The 22,608-nt window shown below is 40.9% G+C and overlaps 1 protein-coding gene across 2 annotated transcripts; it reads left to right on the top strand.

The window, feature by feature from the left end:
- The first annotated feature begins 2,478 nt into the window (after positions 1-2,478).
- On the top strand, positions 2,479-20,965 carry LOC112228420 (serine/arginine-rich splicing factor 7). Of its 2 annotated transcripts, none has more exons than XM_024393727.2 (7): positions 2,479-2,633; positions 5,914-6,142; positions 6,313-6,495; positions 6,663-6,731; positions 13,960-14,181; positions 20,033-20,143; positions 20,552-20,965. In XM_024393727.2, the coding sequence occupies exons 2-7, from the start codon at positions 5,922-5,924 to the stop codon at positions 20,601-20,603; spliced, it is 858 nt and encodes a 285-aa protein (XP_024249495.2). In that variant the 5' UTR covers positions 2,479-2,633; positions 5,914-5,921; the 3' UTR covers positions 20,604-20,965. The 2 variants fall into 2 exon arrangements, with proteins under 2 accessions (XP_024249495.2, XP_024249493.2); XM_024393725.2 differs by having other exon boundaries at positions 13,957-14,181.
- Positions 20,966-22,608: the final 1,643 nt, after the last annotated feature.

Below are 22,608 nucleotides of genomic sequence, written 5' to 3'. Positions count from 1 at the left end.
CTTTATGTTTTGGATCATTGTCTTGTTGGAAGACAAATCTCCGTCCCAGTCTCAGGTCTTTTGCAGACTCCATCAGGTTTTCTTCCAGAATGGTCCTGTATTTGGCTCCATCCATCTTCCCATCAATTTTAACCATCTTCCCTGTCCCTGCTGAAGAAAAGCAGGCCCAAACCATGATGCTGCCACCACCATGTTTGACAGTGGGGATGGTGTGTTCAGGTTGATGAGCTGTGTTACTTTTACGCCAAACATAACGTTTTGCATTGTTGCCAAAAAGTTCAATTTTGGTTTCATCTGTCCAGAGCACCTTCTTCCACATGTTTGGTGTGTCTCCCAGGTGGCTTGTGGCAAACTTTAAACGACACTTTTTATGGATATCTTTAAGAAATGGCTTTCTTCTTGCCACTCTTCCATAAAGGCCAGATTTATGCAATATACGACTGATTGTTGTCCTATGGACAGAGTCTCCCACCTCAGCTGTAGATCTCTGCAGTTCATCCAGAGTGATCATGGGCCTCTTGGCTGCATCTCTGATCAGTCTTCTCCTTGTATGAGCTGAAAGTTTAGAGGGACAGCCAGGTCTTGGTAGATTTGCAGTGGTCTGATACTCCTTCCATTTCAATATTATCGCTTGCACAGTGCTCCTTGGGATGTTTAAAGCTTGGAAAATCTTTTTGTATCCAAATCCGGCTTTAAACTTCTTCACAACAGTATCTCGGACCTGCCTGGTGTGTTCCTTGTTCTTCATGATGCTCTCTGCGCTTTTAACGGACTTCTGAGACTATCACAGTGCAGGTGCATTTATACGGAGACTTGATTACACACAGGTGGATTGTATTTATCATCATTAGTCATTTAGGTCAACATTGGATCATTCAGAGATCCTCACTGAACTTCTGGAGAGAGTTTGCTGCACTGAAAGTAAATGGGGCTGAATAATTTTGCACGCCCAATTTTCAGTTTTTGATTTGTTAAAAAAGTTTGAAATATCCAATAAATGTCATTCCACTTCATGATTGTGTCCCACTTGTTGTTGATTCTTCACAAAAAAATACTGTTTTATATCTTTATGTTTGAAGCCTGAAATGTGGCAAAAGGTCGCAAAGTTCAAGGGGGCCGAATACTTTCGCAAGGCACTGTAAGTATTTTTATTTTATTTTTTATTTAACCTTCATTTAACTAGGCAAGTCAGTTAAGAACATTCATATTTACAATGGCGGCCTACCAAACGGCAAAAGGCCTCATGCGGGGGCTGGGATTAAAAATAAATCATAAAATATAAATGTAGGACAAAACACACATCACGACAAGAGAGACAACACAACACTACATAAAGTGAGACCTAAGACAACATATCATGGTAGAAACAGAACATGGCAACAACATGGTACAAACATTATTGGGCACAGACAACAGCGCAAAAAGGTAGAAACAACAATACATCACGCAAAGCAGCTACAACTGTCAGTAAGAGTGTCCATGATTGAGTCTTTGAATTAAGAGATTGAGATAAAACTCTCCAGTTTGAGTGTTTGTTGCAGCTCGTCCCAGTCGCTAGCTGCAGCGAACTGAAAAGATGCGCGACCCAGAGATGTGTGTGCTTTGGGGAACTTTAACAGAATGTGACTGGCAGAACGGATGTTGTATGTGGAGGATGAGGGCTGTAGTAGATATCTCAGATAGGGAGGAGGGGGGCCTAAGAGGGTTTTTATAAATAAGCATCAACCAGTGGGTCTTGCAACGGGTATACAGAGATGACCACTTTACGGACGAGTATAGAGTGCAGTGATGTGTCCTATAAGGAGCATTGGTGGCAAGTCTGATGGCCAAATGGTAGAGAACATCTAGGCGCTCGAGAGCATACCTGCCGATCTATAAATTATGTCTCCGTAATCTAGCATGGGTAGGATGGTCATCTGAATCGGGATTAGTTTGGCAGCTGGGTGAAAGAGGAGTGATTACGATAGAGGAAACCAAGTCTAGATTTAATTTTAGCCTGTAGTTTTGATATGTGCTGCGAGAAGGACAGTGCACCTTCTAGCCATACTCCCAAGTACTTGTATGAGGTGACTACCTCAAGCTCGAGTCATGTTCAATGGCTAGGCTGGAGCCAGACCCAATTGTGTAAAATGTTACATTCATACAAAATGGAACAATTCAACTTTTATTTACAGTTTCAGTCTCAGACATTTTTCCACCTGTTTATTTTAATAGTCCATTTTGTTTACTTGTGGAATAGTCCATCCAACGTTAATGTATAATTGGCATGTGACTTGTCGGTAGTATTTACCATGACTAGTAGTCGTCACTCGTTCCAATTTTTATTTTTTTCCCCATTAATTTTTATTCCAATTTTGCGTTCCAATTTTTATTTTTTTCCCCATTAATTTTTATTCCAATTTTGAGTTTGTATCTGCACCATCTAGTGGAAACCGTGCATAGTGTTTGTAGGAACCAATGGGATGTTACTATTGAGGAAATCCCTCCTCCTTGAAACCGAAAGAAGAAGCGCTCTCCGGTTGGCCAGGGAAGGCTGGCGGTATTTCCTTCTCTGGGTTATCTGTAAAACGTGCTGCTGCTCTGTGTGAAGAGCTAACAGCTAGATCAATACGGGAAAGGTGGACCTGGAAAAGGTGAGTGCCCGGATTGATTTGTAACTCTGCTAAGGAAATAAAGACGACATTAATTAAAATGTATAAACTCTTAAAAAGAATCACATTTTCTTACTCGTGTTTTCAGCTGACGTCTGAGGCCAACCGGGAAACGGTGTTCATTCACTCGCTGAGTTGAGGCGGCTAGTGTTAGCATAGCTGTCTGCATCAAGTGAATATGGCAGCCATTGAATATGGTGGTCCAAGCTGCGTTTTCGACAAATTGTTTTAAATCAAATTTAGGATATCAAACATGCTTGGGGTAAATTTAAAGCAGTCTGTGTTTTATATCGTGATATTTATCCTACTTGTATAGCCTTATTTGGTGAACAAAGCCGTATGAAACCAATGTGCGGCCTATCATTTCTAACAAGCGCAGTACGCGCACTTTTTTGTACGGCACACACTGGTGCTAGGAAACGAGCTAATTGTGTGCATTGGTCCCGGCTTAATTACACATTTACCCGTAGTAACTAATTACTGTTACGTGTAATACATTAGTTACAGTTGTTAGTTAACGTTAGTTAACGTTATGTGGTTATCAAAAAGTACTTGTCTGGCTGACCAGCTAGTTACTCAAAGTCCGCCCACAAGGCCTGAGAACTAGGCCAACGTTTTTCGCTGCTAGAGAGCAGTTCCCACATTTATCCATAATGTGTGTCCATAATGACAATTCTGATACAACTGGTAAAATTAATTTACCTGGTTCTCAGCATTTCGCCCTTTCTGATATTGGTTCGTCACATAAATTATTTAATCTGAACGAAATGAATGATTATAGGGAATGGTTAAGAAAACATTGTGAAATGGTGTAACAAGGCACATTGCTTTAAAATCGATTTTTAAACTGGAGTATAAAAATCGAAAAGCCCCAACATTTTGCTTTTATTAAATAAAACATTTTACATTCATGTGGCTGTAAGCAGCTTGATTTTTATTTTTCCCCAGTTATAATCCCTCTGGAGCTAGATGGCTCTCGTCCCTATTTCCTTTCCACCGTGAGTCCAGTACATCAAGTTTTATTATACTATTATTCGGTCACTACTACGACAATTTTATAGCCAGTAATGAAGTTAATCTGTTCCTCTCTCTCCTGGCTTCAACTTTCTAGCCAATGTTGGCTAGCTAGTGCTACATACAGGGCTTGAGGCAAACTTTTTCACCATCATCCCAAAGTGCAATTTAAAACGTCACAAACTGAAGATGACCAGTACCAAATTAAAAAAATGTTTACTGGTAGCCTACTACTGAAATTGATAAATGGGTATGTCAACTGAGCCAGCAATTGACATTAAAAAGATTGCCCCTAAAATACCAACATTGGAATAATACTTAAATCTATTTTTCATAAATGTACACAATTAGACTACATGTATAGCCTGGGTTTTATTGGCTACTTACAGCCTCATGTCCACAGCGACGCTTACATGAGGGATATGCCAGAAATGTAACCAAACTTGAGACTTTTAATTGCATACATACAGGCTAAACAGCGGTCATGTTTTACAATTATAATGTAGGATAATTCACATTAACGTCTAAAGTCTTGGTTCTGGTGATGTCATTGAGGCACTCAATGTCGCCCACTTTGCAATCTGAGCGAAGGCAGTCGGCATTCACAATCGTAGTCATTTTAGTAACCCTTGTTGCATCTGTAGATCTCCCCTCTTTCAAAAAGAAACTACTCCTGTGTGTGCATTGCTGTGCTTGTAATGTGAAGAAATAATAGTTGATATCAACATTTTAAGCTAAATGTTCTGATCTGTTGCATCAGCCTCATTGCTTTTTTAAAATGTGTTTTATGTACAGTAGGCCTAGTTGTATGAATTTTGGATCTATCGTTCCAGGGCTGTCCTTGAGTCTGTTTGGACCGTCCCCGACTATATAGCATACCCAGAGACAAAGCACAATATTAAATCCTCTCTCTGGAACTGTTGGATGATTATTTCTCATTTTATCTCCCCTGCTGTGTAGGCTCTAGTAATGATTGGTAGGACTGTGGGTGGTCAGGAAGCAACTTGTGCTGCTGTTCTCGAATACTTGACTCTGCTGCAGTGCTTTCTCAACACACACACAGCCCTCCGCACCACTCATTCTTAGCAACCACCTGCCTCACTTCCTGATAGTCAGTAGTAGTAGGGCACAGATAAAATAAATAATAATTCGATGCCATGATGGCCGCACTAGAATTTTGACGTAGCTCAAAAACCCGCGACCAATACATTTTCACCCACAACATACTTTTCAAAGTAGCCTAATTTGGCGGGAAAGCTGCTGATATAACAACCCTGGTTGGGTTTGATTCAAACCTGCTGGCAGCACACAAATAGTGATCAATTTGGTGTGTGTGACCTTTATTTAACTAGGCAAGTCAGTTGAGAACAAATTATTATTTACAATGATGGTCTACACCGGCCAAACCCGGACGACGCTGGGCCAATTGTGCGCCGTCCAATGGGACTCCCAATCACGGCAGTAGTGATACAGCCTGGATTCAAACCAGGGTGTCTGAAGTGGCGTCTCTAGCACTGAGATGCAGTGCCTTCGACCGCTATTCCACTCGGGAGCATTTGCACGTGGCCCGATTTGTAATTCCTGTGGTAAATTTGGGTTGACTTTGCATATCCTTCTGGGGCTAGTTAGGGGCCATCAGTAAATTAGTGTACATGGGACAATAACATTCCAAATAGCTCCAAATTTTAATGCCTTAACCTCAAACCAACTATAAATTGCAGAAATTCTTATACAAATATCGAAAGCGTTTGAGAACTAAAAGGTGTGCAACATGAAAATATAATAATTTACTGTGTAATTTATTGACGGTCCCTGACTAGCCCCGGCGATTCAAAGTAAAAACCAACTTAGCCACGGTTGCACACCAGCAACTCATGCCACCTGCAAACACACACATCAAACTAACACACTGCATTTCTTTATTAGCCAAATCTAAATCAAGACATCAGGCTGTCTGCAGCCACACACAGATGTGCTTTTTTATTTAATAAGAGGCCAAGTGCGGTTGCCTTTTAATGTTAGCAAATGTTGTAGCTAGCTCACCTTGATTTTGCCTCTTTGTAGCTTGCACTGAAACTATTTCATTGTTGACAGGGTGTTCCCATAACATGAGCTTCTGGATAAATTCAATATTTTCATAAAATGATGAGTTAGTGATTATTTCCTACCCACTTCAAAAGGCCATGCTAGTTTTGGAGATCTGCATGGTGCTTCAATGTCTGTTTGCCACTCCTTTATCTGGTTTCAGCTTTTAAGATGTCCTACTCGTCATCACGAAGCTCCTCGCGCAACACTGACTGCAAGGTGTATGTAGGTGACCTAGGCAACGGTGCTGCCAAGGGGGAGTTGGAACGGGCGTTCAGCTACTATGGACCTTTGCGCAGTGTCTGGGTGGCCAGGAACCCACCTGGTTTTGCCTTTGTCGAGTACGAAGATCCCAGAGATGCTGAGGATGCGACAAAGGGCATGGACGGCAAGTGAGTACACGTGTGGTTGAATTGCTTACAGCAGCAGCACCGTATTGACTGGATTCAAAGGGCTCAATCTATGACACTTGGTCTTCAACATTAAATATTTTTCCTGAATCCCCCCCCTCAGTTGTATGCCCCAAAATGCCATCTATTCTTAAACCATTGTCATGTTTCAGAGTGCTCTGTGGTGCCCGCATAAGAGTGGAGTTGTCAACGGGTATGTCTCGCAAGTCGCGCCACGACCGCCCCAGCCGCCGGCACTTCGACCCCAACGACCGCTGCTACCAATGTGGCGAGAATGGCCATTATGCATATGACTGCTATCGCTTTAGCAAGAGGGGCGGTGGCCGCCGCAGCAGGTAGTGTAGAGGCGGTCTTTACCACTGTTATTGGAATGTCACTTTTGTTGAATGACATTCAACGACATGGTGGCTCCAAGAGAATGTACTTTTTGTGGAGGCATCATGCATGTCTTTAAATGCTACACCTTTCTACTGCACATATTTGATCAATGATCCTCTCGCAGGTCCCGCTCACGGTCAAGGTCCAGGGGAAGGCGTTACCGCTCACGCAGCCGAAGCAACGGCCGCGACCGGTGAGTGGTTCTGTGTCACAAAAGGACCCCTGCAAGTTGACTCTAAGGGTCAAACTATCTTTTGAAAGACTTGGTCTCTTTATTTGATCAGTTCTTGTTCTAGCCGAACTCGAACCTGTCTGAAATTCGAAGAGACCTACCTGACTGATTCAGATCAGTGTTCTCTTAATTGCTGTTAATAGCTTTGAGTTCCCTTATCTCCCTCCACTAGGCGTTATAAATCCCCATCATACTCAAAGTGCAAAAACAGGTAAGACTTAATCTACTGCAGAAATTGGTGAACATATTTTTCTTTATTGTATTTTTCTGACTTAGTTTGTAGCTATCATCCCAACTAGAGTGCCTTCAGGAAGTGTTCACACCCCTTGATTTTTCTAGGTTGTGGGATTAAAATAGATTTAATTGTCCTTTTTTTTGTCAACGATCTACACAATACTCTGTCAAAGTGGAAGAAACTTGTCATGAGAAATATGTTCTCAACGTTCATAAACTACTTCAATTAAACTACTCAGTCTGCAACCCAGAATTTGTAAGATTCTGGTTAAATGAAACAGACTGAGGCTCAGCTATGATAGTCAAAATGTTTATTCACGAGAGCGCTAGCCCGTTGTACAAAACCATTCATTTTATACTGGCTCCTTACACACAAACAGTAGGTATCCTACGCACATACATTCACACACAAACAGTAGGTATCCTATGCACATACTGTATTGCTACCCAGCCGACAAAGATTAGGGAGACCTTGAGAAGTACTCCCTGTCCTCTCCCAAATCTCCAGATAGGTCGGCACCGAATTTTGCTCAGGCAGTCTAAGATACTATAAAGACATATTGTACAGATATATTGTTTTACCCTAATTCTGACTAAAACTACACGTGTGTGTGTGTGTATATATAATTTTACTGACAAAAACTGCAAAAGAACATCAGATTATAATTGTATGATTCTAATCAATTTCATACAGTTATAAGGTTTCTGAGTGGAATTATTTAATCTTTCAACATTTAAATCACTAACAATCCACCCTTAATGACTAAATAATACACACTAATACATCAAACACTATATGGAGACATAAATGGTATCCAAGAATATTTCAAACCAATACATGTATGTATATTCAATATTAATCAATGACTGTTAAAGGCCTATATCCAATTATAACGCTTCCTGTTTGTATTAAAAATCCAATCTTCGTTAAAAAAAAGTCTAAATATTAAAAATAGTCTCATACAACATAGGCTCCTTGTAGTTAAAAGAAACGGAGCCATCTCCTAGGCCTGCAGGCCTGTATTCGTCATCCCACTGACTGGAGCTCGGAATCGGTCCGTACCTCACCATCTGTTGCGTCACTGACCTCTCCAGAGTCCTGGTGATCAAACCTCTCATACACGGAATCAACAACATCCACACAAAACCAACACACTCATACAGGTGAAAGTTGCCCACAACAGTGACATTTTTCCATTTCCCAAACATACTGTCAAACCAATTTGTAAGAGAATTATCCACCCCAGAGTTCTCTGCTAATTTGTGAGCCAATGTGGTTAAACCAGCCAGGGCCTTGGTCACTGATCCATCTGGAGCTGTGTTATCAAAAAATAAACGTACGGCAATGAACCCCAATCATTCTACCTACCCGCCCTTTTCTGCCAATTAACATATCGAGAGTCAGTCTATTTTACCAGGCCATGAGGGAAGTGGCGGATAATTGGTCAGAGAACCCCTTTACTGCATCCCCAGTATCATTCATAAATCTCTGATTATAGTAGATGTCATTAATCCAATCCACATTTTTATTTATTGTCCACCAAAATAATGTAGTGGTAAAGCCTTCACCTATTTGCTTCATCTGGAACTTCCCGGAGGATGCCAATAGCATCCATCTAAACTCCCATCCTGGTCAAAACTTCTCCTGTGCCTACTTTAGCCTCCTATAACAGGCCTCTGACTAACTCGAACTGGTTGGACCAATAACCCCGGGGCGCAAGTTCCTGACCACCCTTTTTGGTAGTTTCTGTCGTATGCGTCCTTTGCTGGTACAAGCCCACCTTACATCAGTTATAGGTGCTGTGAGGTTAAGAATTGTCTCCTGTACTTCCAAACCTAAGTCAGTCACATTAACGATTACCTTTCAGCCATTAAAATCATCTAAGTTGTCGGTGCCATTCTTGTATCTATAACACTGGTACTCATCCGGAGTTAATGTGAACCGAGGTGGGTTGGCTGAGTACGTCAATCTGGCCAACCCAATCCCTATAAAGTTATTTGCTTTCCTAGGGAATTGCTTAATGTTTACCTTAAATCCTACATATTGATCTTCTTTGACTCCTTATTCTGTAAGACACTTATCAGTGTTTTATATAGTTTGTCTTTTACATTTTATCAATGACAATGGCGTCCTATAATTAGTATCTGCCGGTGGTGGATCTGGATGTATCAGAGAGGTTTCTAAGACTAGGATGCAGCTCAGAGCCCCTACTCTGCCCAAAAACCGCCAACCCTCTCCTGTCCTTAGTTGGTCTGCTAGGTACCACCCCATACTCACATTTCTAGGATCACCCACAGTGATGAACGGTCGGGATAGGAATTCTTCGTTAAGGAAGTAACCTCCGGACCCTGTTGGTACTTGGTTCTTCTCCTAACTCTGTGTGTGTGTGTGTGTGTGTGATCAGCAGTGCTTACATGTGTACATACTTTCTTGCAGTGGGTAACGTGGACCCAAGTGACTCAGCTATTCTAATGGAAAAGGCAGTGGTTTAACAGAACCTGGTATGGGCCTTCCCAACAGGGCTGCTTCCTGGCTATTCTCCTCAGGGACTGGATCCACACCCAGTCTCCTGGTTGGATTGAGTGAATTTCCTGTAATTCACCTGTTGGACACAATCTTGGACATACGGGTTTGGTTAACAAACAGTCTTCTCGTGTTCTGCTAGTATATCTTCAACTTCTGTCTACGTGTTTTGGTCCCTCACTTTGTCCATCTATTTGTTCTACCTGATTAGCTAAACTGTCATCCATTATTTAAAGAAATAGATCCTAGTAAACCAACTCTAGGGATAAAATCTTGACCGAAATATTTTAGCTCCCATAATCGTGTCCACCAGGTAAGTTGGGAACGCTTCTACCCATTTGCTATATTTATATATTATGTATATGTATTTTTTTAAGTAGTTCATTATAACATAGGGTTCATTATCACATAGGTCACAAAGTGTGTCCTAACCTGTTCTACAACCTGCTCCACTATCCGCCCGGTTGCCATGTATCAATATTGTCGCATATCTAAACAATGACTTAAGTAAGATTTGTAAAATATCCTTATGTCTGACATTATCTTGTAGGATTGTCCCTTAAATTTTCCACATGTCCAATTCTCCCTATGGAGTTCGTTCTTGGCTATCCTGTAACAATTCTCTGTCAAGTGTCTTATCTTCAAGATTTATCTGTGGTGCTTTGTATGGTTTTAAATGCCTATGTGCTTGTCTGTGTAAATAGTCACCTTTCTCCCCTTTCTTATTTGGCAGGCACACGTCAATGCTACTATTTTAGCCTGTTGTGCCAAATAATTTCTAGGCAATGGTTGTGTCTAACACCTTAGTTCCTGAAACCAACTATGCTTTCATTCCCCTTTTGTCTCCACTCAGTAACTGTTATCTACCCATTCTGTGTCACTTCTATCTTCTCTCCTCATGCTACTCCCCAACCATCAAGGTCTCAGTAGTGTGGGGAGGGCTTCTCTGCCCTCCTGCCTTTCCTTCTATCTGTCTGTCTCTTTCTTATAACAGTTTCCAAATATTGACTAAATGTCTCACTATCTCCCTGTCTGAACTCATTGATTTTTAGAAAAATCACCTGTCTATGGTGGCAATCTCTAAGGTTAGTTTGATTAAGGTTATCCCATATCTCAATGCTCTCAATGATCCTGGATCACCACAGATGTCATATTCCTGTCCTGTTGGCTTGGATTAGGTTCTAAATACTTAACATAAGTCTACCATTAATCCAAGGCTATGCCATTTCTTTCTTCTCATTGGTTCAAGTTACAAATATATCAAACAACTATAAACGCGTTCATAATTATCAATTACACAATTTACCTTGAAATCAGTTTTACAAATGTACAATAAATTCATTATCCAAATGGCCCTCCCATGAGGCTGATCAGACCACAAAGGAAAGCCATGATGGAGGTCAAGTCATACCACCTTTTTATAGTCGTGTTTCCTACTATATTATACAAATGAAAGAAAAACCAAACATTTTCTACATGTTGTATCCCAGGTTTCCAGAACATTCCCTTCATCAAAAGAATTCACGTGTTTAATTACAACTCAGAAAATAAAACTTCGGGCCTCCCCGGTGGTGCAGCACCAGCTGTGCCATCAGAGTCCCTGGGTTCGCGACCAGGCTCTGTCGTAACCGGCCGCGACCGGGAGGTCCGTGGGGCGACGCACAATTGGTCTAGCGTCGTCCGGGTTAGGGAGGGCTTGGTCGGTAGGGATGTCCTTGTCTCATCGCGCACCAGCGACTCCTGTGGCGGGCCGGGCGCAGTGGTGCGGCTGGCTTCCGGGTTGGATGCGCGCTGTGTTAAGAAGCAGTATGGCTGGCTGGGTTGTGTATCGGAGGACGCATGACTTTCAACCGTCGTCTCTCCCGAGCCCGTGCGGGAGTTGTAGCGATGAGACAAGATAGTAGCAACAATTGGATACCACGAAAATTGGGGAGAAAAAGGGATACATTTAAAAAAAATAAAAAAAAATAATAATTTTTAAAATAATATTCCATATGTGTGTGGGAGACTATGAAAAATGGAAATCTCCTCAAACCCAAAGACAACCCCCAGGTTCTAAACAAACAAAACATTTCCAGGCCATTTCAATTTGGTAGAAATATGCCTTGATCTCATCAAAAGAAAGACAATGAAGCACTCCTTTTCACAGAAAAAAACCCCTTGGTCAGCATTCATTCAGAAACGCAAACAAAACCTAATAATAGTGTTATCTTCTCATTGTACTACCTCCAACCATTAGTTTTACATTTCATCAATGGTTATATGTACTTAATTGAGCATGCGCTTGGATACAATACTGTACTTTAAATCTATGAAATTCCCCTACTACTTGACTAGTTTAGCCCAAGCTTGCTTTGTACCATTAAAACCCATTCAGTCTGTCTGCTAACAAGTCTCTCAAAATGCTTGATATGAATACCCTGCCATTAGACCCACACAACTGTGATTAATATGCACTGTCCCTGCAAAATAAAATTAACTCAACCTGCAATCCACTTTACTGACCTGACATTGTTCCAAGTAATGGAAACAGATTGTTAGAATACCTTAACTTCCTGTTCAATTTCACTGGTGTAATCAAACCAAGAATCAATAAACTAAACAATCAATAACCAGAAACTATCACAACTTTTACGATTCAACTATTCAGACCTGAATCTCTTATAGCCAAATATTGCCCAGTGAGCGCGACTAACTCCAGTGGACAAAAATATAACCTCTCCTCCAACAACGTTCTGCCTTACCGCTATCGTACGATTAAAACTAAACTTTACAACTGTCCCTTCTCTTTCGGCTTCACACTTATGAAATGTCCAATACTTAAAAGTAACATGTAAGTCACCAAATGTATAACCTACATCAGTCAATCCATAAGAATAAAAACACAATTCGATGGGCATAACTCTATCGCAATTATCTCTCCGCTATTATTTAGGATTCATTACATTTGGTTAACTGTCTCTTCTATGATCCAGTAATTTAAATACGACTCCATTCTCAATAGTTATTCCAGCAGATCATTTAGGCAACAGACACCGTATTACATCGAAATCGCCTCGCTATTATTTAGAATGAATTCATCACTCAATTTAGGCTTCCCTCCTTCGTTGGATAACCAGACCTAGATGTGCGTAGATCTGACTCTCCCCTTCCTGCATCTCCTTTCAGTTAGTTTACATAGGTAGTGTCCACTGATAGTCTTTGGTAGCCACTGGTACCTCGTGTCATTATGGACCTAGTTTATATTGGTACTGCAGATACCTCGTCATTACGGACCTAGTTTACGTTGGTATCGTGTCATTACGGACCTTCTGTTGCCTAGGTGGCTCTACACCCAATTCCTATTTTCCAATTGCCTAGAATACTACCTACCTATATCAGGGTTCTGTACACAATTCTAAAATTAGGTCACCAGATAAGAATGCCCTTTGGGAATTTTCAAATCAACTACACACTTTTTATAGTCTTCAATAGTCCTTGCCGATGACAAGCATACCCATAACATGATACAGCCACCACTATGCTTGAAAATATGAAGTGGTACTCTGTGATGTGATGTGTTGAGTTGGATTCGTCCTGAAGATGACGCTTTGTATTCAGGAAATGAAGTTAATTTCTCTGCCGCGTCTTTTACAAGTTTTACTTTAGTGCCTTATTGCTAACATGATGCATGTTTTGGAATATTTTTTATTTTGTGTAGGCTTCCTCTTCACTGTCCATTAGGATAGTATTGTGGAGTAACTACAATGTTGATCCATCCTCAGTTTTTGCCCATCACAGCCATAAAACTCAACTGTTTGGCCTCATGGTGAAATCCCTAAGCGGTTTCCTTCCTTTCCGGCAATTGTGTATCTTTGTAGTGACGGGGTGTATTGATACACCATCCAAAGTGTAATTAAGGACTTCTCCAATGTCTGCTTTTTAATTTTATTTTTTTTAACCCATCTACCAATAGGTGCCCTTTGCGAGGCATTGGAAAAACTCCTTGGTCTTTGGTTGAATCTGTTTGAAATTCTACGCTATTATTGGCTGTATTTTTTTAACAGCTGAGGTAGTCATTAAAAAAAACATGGTACACACTAATTTCAGTGAGTCCATGCAATATATTATGTGAATTGTTAACCACATTTTCTTTCTCCAGAACCTATTTAGGCTTGCCATTAACAGGGTTGAATACCTATCGACTCAATACTATTATTTTTTATTAATAATAAAAACATGATTCCACTTCGACATGGGGTATTGTGTGTAGGTCAGAGATACAATTGCAATTTAATCCATATTAAATTCAGGCTGTAACACAAAGTAGATCAAGTCAAGGAGTTTAATTAAAGGCACTATAGGCACCCAACCCTTAGTTTGCTTATAGTGGATAGAGCAGCTTTGAATAGATGACATGATGATGCTGAGGGTATTGTCTTTGCACAGTAGATCTGGGTCCCCAGCACGTTCCAAGTCCAGAAGTCCAGTGCGCAGGTCGTCCAGAAGTCCAGTGCGCAGGTCGTCCAGAAGTCCAGTGCGCAGGTCGTCCAGAAGTCCAGTGCGCAGGTCGTCCAGAAGTCCAGTGCGCAGGTCGTCCAGAAGTCCAGTGCGCAGGTCGTCCAGAAGTCCAGTGCGCAGGTCGTCCAGAAGTCCAGTGCGCAGAGCAGCAAGGTAAGGCTCACATACGAGTCAGTAATGAAGTGGTCTTTCAACATGGTGGGCCCATTGTCCAGCTCTTACTGAGACAGATTATGCAACTGAAAGTAATGACTGATTAAAAATTGACTTTCATTTTGTGTAGTGTCGCCACTGCCCCCTTTAAGGGGTTTTCATCAATGTTGAAAACCAACCTATATTGCACCCAAGGCTGTACTGTCATGGCAGAGGCAGCTTACTGTTAAATCTATTCCTTGGGGGAATAATATAGGACTTTGGCACGGTTTAAAGTAGACCTAATCTACAATCTGACTAGAAGACCGGATAATTGCTATATGGTGAATGTATGCCAATAACCAAGTTTCCATTCAACTATTTTTTTTTTAGTAAAGTACCTGTTGGATAAACAAAACCCTGATGGAAACTAAAATTGTTAAATGTCGGCAAAACAAAATACGCTAGACGAGGGTGGGTATTTTGTTGTTGTTGGTGATTAGATTATGCGGTGAATTGAGGCGTAAACAATTTCTTGTGCAATTGTTTCAGATTGTCACGTACAGAGTTGCAGGTGTGATTGCAGGGTAGAATGAAAATATTAGGCTTTGAGCTCCAACATGAAGGACTAGTGAAATAAAATAATGGAAATGGTTATAAAATGAACTATATAAATAACATTATACATAATAATAACTGAGGCAGTGATGAATGAATGTGTCCATTGGGGTGGAGGCAGAGTAAATGCTGTTGGTGGGGTGGAATGACCATAGGTGGAGCAGGAGAGAAATGTCCATGGTGGGAGAGCTGACTAGGGGTGGCTATTCAGCAGCCTGAGGGTAGAAACTATTGGCCAGTGGTTCGGTTTTTAGCATCATGCTTCTGTACTGCCTGCATCTGAGTGATGAAGCGGGGAGAACAGGGCGTGGGCTGGTGTCCCTGATGATCTTCCTGTGGCACCTGGTGTTGTAGGTGTCCTGTAGGGCACCCAATGGTGCGTTCGGCTGCACGTATCACCCTCTGAAGAGCCTTGCGGTCCACAGCGGTGGAGTTGCTGTACCAGGCTGTGATGCAGTCCAACAGTATGATCTCTAAGGGTCCTCGGGGACAGGCCGGGGGTGGCCCGTTAAGAAGTCCAGGACTCAGTGACAAAGGGAGGAGTTCAGACCCAGGATTCTGAGCTTTGTAATGAGCTTATTTTTATTTACTTTTTTTAAACTAGGGAAGTCACGGTTACGGATTTGGGTTCCCAGTTGGGAACCGACGTTAACTGGGACGTGGCGCATGGAACGCAAAAATATTCTTAGAAATATTTAACCTCCACACATTAACAAGTCCAATAGCTCAAATGAAAGATAAACACCTTGTTCATCTAGCCAGCAAGTCAGATTTCTAAAATGTTTTACGGTGAAAACATAGCACATATTTATGTCAAACCACCACCAAAGACACAGCTAATTTGAATTAGCCACGTTGAACAAAATATGCAATCAACAACCGCAGGATTAAAAGAAAAATAATTCACTAACCTTTTGAAAATCTTCATCAGATGACAGTAATAGGACATGTTACACAGTACATTTGTTTTTTTCAATAATATGCAATTTATATCCATAAATCTCTGTTTACAATGACGCCATGTTCAAAAAATGCTACTCAAATGTCTGGAGAAATGATGATATCTGCCGGAGCTAACGTCAGATAACAAGCAATACACAACTTTGACTAAATATACATGTTCTACATATAGTTAGAAAGATACACTTCTTCTTAATGCAACCGCTGTGTTACATTTATTTTTAACGTTACAGAATTCGTTCACTAGGCTATAATATGAGACGGCGCTCAGAAATTAGCATTATGTCTCTATCTCGGAGTCCACAGAAACCCATAATTAACACATAAATATTCCCTTACCTTTGATGTTCTTCGATCAGAAGACGTGGAAGGAGTTATACTTACCAAAAACTGCGTTTGGTTTTCAAGTCTGTGTCTTTAGGTTATCAAACACGACAAATTCCGGTTGAAATGCGGGCAAAATTCTAGTGGATGCGCATCAAAACTTCAAAATTACATATTATATGTCGACTAAACTGGTCAAACTAAGTGCAGAATCGAGCTTTAGCATGTTCTAAACATAGAAAACAATCCTTAGCGTGAACAGACAAACCTACATCGTTTGGTGAATCTTGGAACAAAGAGAGCTCCGGACCCGACGTGCGCATGAAAGTGCATGTATTTTCGCGTGACCCGGAGGTTTCAGCCCGCCAAAACTCGAGGGAGCGCGCAATTCTCACAATGGCAGGCCCCACTGAAAGGGGACATCGCGCTGAAGAGATAGAAACTGTTCCCAGATCTGTAGCTGGTTGGGAAGGGTGGGGGCGATGACGTCAAAGTTGTCCCAACTTTTCTGTTGCCAAGAGAGAGTTTGGGAGAATGGCTGCCCTGAGAGTTCTGCTTTACATAGACATAATTTGAACGGTTTTAGAAGCTTTAGAGTGTTTTCTATTCAATAATTATTATTATATGCATATTTTAGCAATTTGACAGATTTATTTCCTGTTTACTATGGGCACGCAATTCCTCCAAAGGGGGCAGTAGCCCTATCTTTACCTCTTAACCAGGTTATTAAGAACAAATTCTTATTTTCAATGACTGCCTAGGAACAGTGGGTTAACTGCCTTGCTCAGAGGCAGAATGACAGATTTACAACCTTTCAGTTACTAGTCCAATGCTCTAATCACTAGGCTACCTGCCGCCCCATTATAGGGCACTATGGTATTGAAGACCGAGCTGTAGTCAATGAACATCGTTTTATCATGCATTTATTTTGTCCAAGTGGGTAAGGGCAGTGTGCAGGGCAATGGTGTTGTCTGTGGAACTGTCAGGGCGGTAGGCAAATTGGAAAGGGTCGAGGAGGGAGGAAGCGATATGGTCTTTGACTAGCCTCTCGAAGCACTGATGGCGGAAGTGCATGCTACTGGTCGGTAGTCATTCAGTTGGTTCACTTTCCTTCTCTTGTGCACAGGTATGATAGTGGACATCTTGAAGCAGGTGGGTGTAGAGGTAGACCAATTATGATTTGTCAATGCTGATACCGGTTTATTGGAGGACCATAAAAAGCCGATACCGATTTAAGCGGCCGTTTAAAGTTTTTTAAATTTAATTTTTTTAATTGTTTTAAAAATATATATTTTTTAATTTGTATTAAAAAAAAGTTATAAAAAAAATAGATGTATTTTGTAATGACAATTACAACAATACTGAATGAACAATGAACACTTATTTTAACTTAATATAATACATGAATAAAATCAATTTAGTCTCAAATAAATAATGAATTATGTTTGGTTTAAATAATGCAAAAACTGTTGGTGAAAAGTAAAAGTGCAATATGTGCTACCTACATAAAGCTAACATTTATGTTCCTTGCTCAGAACATGAGAACATATGAAAGCTGGTGGTTCCTTTTAACATGAGTCTTCAATACTCCCAGTTAAGAAGTTTTAGGTTGTAGTTATAGGACTATTTCTCTCTATACCATTTTGTATTTCATATACCTTTGACTATTGGATGTTCTTATAGGCACTATAGTATTGCCAGCCTAATCTCGAGAGTTGATGGGCTAGAGGTCATAAACAGCGCAATGCTTGAAGCACAGCGAAGAGCTGCTGGCAAACGCAGGAAAGTGCTGTTTGAACGAATGCTTACGAGCCTGCTGCTACCTACCACCACTCAGACTGCTCTATCAAATCATAGGCTTAATATGGTCAAAACCCGGAAAACATTTAGAAAACAATGTTTATTTTTTCAGTAAAATACGGAACCGTTCCGTATTTTATCGAACTGGTGGTATCCCTAAGTCTAAATATTGCTGTTACATTGCACAACCTTCAACGTTATGTCATAATTATGTAAAATTCTGGCAAATTCATTACGGTCTTTGTTACAGTTTGCAATGAGCCAGGAGGCCCAAACTGCTGCATATACCCTGACTCTGCTTGCACAGAACAAGAGAAGTGGCACAATTTCCCTAGTTAAAATAATATTGCCTGCTAACATGAATTTAACTAAATATGCAGGTAATAAAAATATGCTTGTGTATTTATTTTTAAGAAATGCACGTTAGGTACACATTGGTGCAACGACCGTGCTTTTTTTGCGAATGCGCTTGTTTAATCATCACCCGTTTGGCGAAGTAGGAACACTAGTAAAAAACGAAGAATCCTGAAATGTTTTATCGAAGCTCAAGGCGCCCTCTTAGCCATTGTTGATAGAATGATAGAATAACAATGTTGCGGTAGTGTGGCGTGGTCCTCAATTAAACTTTAAAAAGTCTGCACACTATATTAGGCTACAGTTTCAATAAATTGTGATTAACTTCACAAGGTGGATGAAAGAGTGTATCGTGATAAGCTTGATGCTCCTTTCCAATAGATGGGTCATCTGTGTTTGGCTGCCAATTGACTACTACAAATGATCTTGCTCTTATCCATAATCTCATGTAGCCTACCCTCTGCACTGTATCTGTAAACTGTTTGCTAGAGTGCATGTCAAGACAAGTGTGCAATTTGTTTATCGCAGACTTTTTGTGCAAAAACCATTGACAAAGTAAAAAAAATTGGGATGGATTTAATTTTTTTCCCAATAAATGAAAGTTGACAGTGCACTAAAAAAGCACTGTCATTACGCACAACCTTTTATTCACAAGAAGCCAGTTTGATGACAACACCTCTGTTGGTAAAATATTATACACTGCTCAAAAAAATAAAGGGAACACTTAAACGACACAATGTAACTCCAAGTCAATCACACTTCTGTGAAATCAAACTGTCCACTTAGGAAGCAACACTGACAATACATTTCACATGCTGTTGTGCACCCTGTGCTCTTCACAGATGAAAGCAGGTTCACACTGAGCACATGTGACAGACGTGACAGTCTGGAGACGCCGTGGAGAACGTTCTGCTGCCTGCAACATCCTCCAGCATGACCGGTTTGGCGGTGGGTCAGTCATGGTGTGGGGTGGCATTTCTTTGGGGGGCCGCACAGCCCTCCATGTGCTCGCCAGAGGTAGCCTGACTGCCATTAGGTACCGAGATGAGATCCTCAGACCCCTTGTGAGACCATATGCTGGTGCGGTTGGCCCTGGGTTCCTCCTAATGCAAGACAATGCTAGACCTCATGTGGCTGGAGTGTGTCAGCAGTTCCTGCAAGAGGAAGGCATTGATGCTATGGACTGGCCCGCCCATTCCCTAGACCTGAATCCAATTGAGCACATCTGGGACATCATGTCTCGCTCCATCCACCAACGCCACGTTGCACCACAGACTGTCCAGGAGTTGGCGGATGCTTTAGTCCAGGTCTGGGAGGAGATCCCTCAGGAGACCATCCGCCACCTCATCAGGAGCATGCCCAGGCGTTGTAGGGAGGTCATACAGGCACGTGGAGGCCACACACACTACAGAGCCTCATTTTGACTGGTTTTAAGGACATTACATCAACGTTGGATCAGCCTGTACTGTAGTTTTCCACTTTCATTTTGAGTGTGACTCCAAATCCAGACCTCCATGGGTTGATAAATTTGATTTCCATTGATCATTTTTGTGTGATTTTGTTGTCAGCACATTCAACTATGTAAAAAAAAAAAAGTATTTAATAAGAATATTTCATTCATTCAGATCTAGGATGTTATTTTAGTGTTCCCTTTATTTTATGAGCAGTGTCTTTGTGTAAATCTGACAAATTGATAGAAACCTAGCTATTGCTTGAAATGGAATGAAATTGGGTGCCAGTAAAAAAAATAACCAGTATTGCAATGAGGATTTAGTCTCCTCATTGCCTACTGACCACCATGCTGTTTCCTCTGCAGTCGCTCCCGATCTCGCTCCCGCTCCCGGTCCGTGTCCCGCCCCAGGGCGCGCAGCGTCTCCAGATCTCGCTCCCGGTCCAAGTCCCGCTCAGCCACCACCAAGAGGGACAGGTATTGAACTTCAATCTTCACAACCCTATACTTTTTTCTGTCATGTGGCACTGACGTAAGACTTTTTTATATACTGAAGACAGTTAAATTCAACTGGTCAAAATGGATCACCTGTCTGAACTGGTTTTCCCATCTTCTGTACCACCGATGTAGTCTCCAGTTTTTATCCCAGATTACTCGCTATTGTGTAGTAATTGGGATTTCCAGATATTCGTTCAGCTACCAGTTTCTACCATTTTTGTCCCCTGTATCTAAACACAATGATATATTAAATTAGGATTAGTGGTTTGAGTGCTCTCCATACTGCCTGGTGCACTATGCTGAAGGAACAGCTATGCTAATGTTCTTGCTTTGTTTCGAAGGTCGTGTTCCACTGAAACTGCTAACGGTCTTCATCCCTTGTTTCAGTCGATCCAGGTCTCCGAGCCAGAGGAAAAGCCCCACTCCTGATGCCGACTGACCATGGGGGTGAGACCGCTCCCTGCCCTCTCCTGTTCCGCTGTCCCTGTTTGCCTCGGGGCTTGAAGCCATTTTACACCCTTGTCTATGTATTTGATTTCTTTCTCCTGTCATTTTTTTAATTTATCCCTTGCTTTTCATCCTCTGGCTTTGGCATTATTTCATCTGTATGTACAAAGGATTCTAAACTCCTTTTTCCATCATGTACATTAGCTCGTTTTACAGTATTTTTTAAAATATTTTTTGCATTCTGTGCGTTTTACTCGTTTGTCTTTTTTTTTTTTTTGCTAAATGATTTGGGGTTTTATTTCATTTTCAATGTAAATGGCGGGATCTTTTTAATAAAATTAATCTTTACACTAACGTTAGTGATCTAATTCATGGTCCAAGTGGTTGTAACTACTCACCATTGACTCAAAGTATTTTAAAACTTGGATGTAACTTTTCAATTACATTATCTAATTGGGATCAGAATCATTATGAATCACATTTAAGCAATAGCTCATGTCAGCGTATTTAGTAGTTGGATTCAATTTTCAGGCAAACTATGCAGACAGTTCAAAAAGAGAATGTTCAAATTGAAGGCTAATTGTTTAATTGCGATTTACATTCTTGTTTAGGCTTGATTTTGTAACCTCCTTTTTGAAATATATTTCTAAATCAAATATTTGTATAATTTTGGGGTGGCAGGTAGCCTAGTGGTGAGAGCATTGGGCCAGTAACTGAATGGTTGCTAGATCGAATCCCCGAGCTGACAAGGTAAAAATCTGTTCTGCCCCAGAACAAGGCAGTTAACCCACTGTTCCTAGGCTGTCATTGTAAATAAGAATGTTCTTAACTTCTTGATGCACCCATCCCGTTAGCGGGATCATTTTCGTCAACATCTGCTGAATTGCAGAGCGCCAAAACTCAAATTAAATTACTAAAAATATTTAATTTTCATGAAATCACAAGTGCAATATAGAAAAACACAGTTTGTTGTTAATCCACCTGGCGTGTCAGATTTCAAAAAACCTTTTCCACGAAAGCATATCAAGCATTTATGTAAGGACATCTCTTTCAGCAGACAAAACATTAAACAGCTAGCAGACAAGTAGATTGGTCACAAAAATCAGAAAAGCAATAAAATGAATCGCTTACCTTTGCTCTTCGGATGTTTGCACTCACGAGACTCCCAGTTACACAAATGTTCCATAAAGATGATTTTTATATCCAAAATACCTCCATTTGGTTGGCGTGTTAAGTTCAGAAATCCACAGGCTCGAGCGGTCACGTCCGGGCAGATGACAAATTCCAAAGTATCCGTAAAGTTTGTAGAAACATGTCAAAAGTTTTTGTCAATCCTCCAGTTTTTACAATATATAATCGATAATATTTCAACCGGACTGTAGCTTCTTCAATAGGAGAGGGAGAAACGGTCTGCTCCAAGCTGCTGCTCATGCAAAACGCTGTTGGCACCCAGCCATCCAATGACGCAATGTGATCTTTCTTGCTCATTTTTCTAAATAAAAGCCTGAAACTATGTCTAAAGACTGTTCACAACATGTGGACACCATAGGAAAAGGAATCTGGTTGATATCCCTTGTTAAATGGAGCGAAGGCAGGCAATGGACTGGAGAGCTTTCAGGAAAAACAGCACCTCTGGGTTGGATTTTCCTCAGGTTTTCGCCTGCAATATCAGTTCTGTTATACTCAGACAATATTTTGACATTTTTGGAAACTTTAGAGTTTTCTATCCTCATCTGACAATTATATGCATATTCTGGGCCTGAGAAATAGGCAGTTTCATTTGGGTACGATTTTCATCCGAACTCCTATGATCTCAAGGATACAACATGTACTGACAATAATTGCAGATATTTTAACGATTTATTAGCTACTGTATGAAGAGGTTTTCACAGGGACACCTTTGCCCATCTCAGACAAACTGTACATTATAGCTAAATACTTTAGCCTTTGATTTGCAATCCTAAATGTGATTTTTTTTTTTTTTGTGAGAAACGATT

This window comes from Oncorhynchus tshawytscha, linkage group LG30 (genome assembly GCF_018296145.1).
Source record: "Oncorhynchus tshawytscha isolate Ot180627B linkage group LG30, Otsh_v2.0, whole genome shotgun sequence".
NCBI lineage: Eukaryota > Metazoa > Chordata > Actinopteri > Salmoniformes > Salmonidae > Oncorhynchus > Oncorhynchus tshawytscha.
The sequence above is the reverse complement of the archived record's forward strand: the minus strand, read 5'-3'. Positions and strand labels throughout refer to the sequence as shown.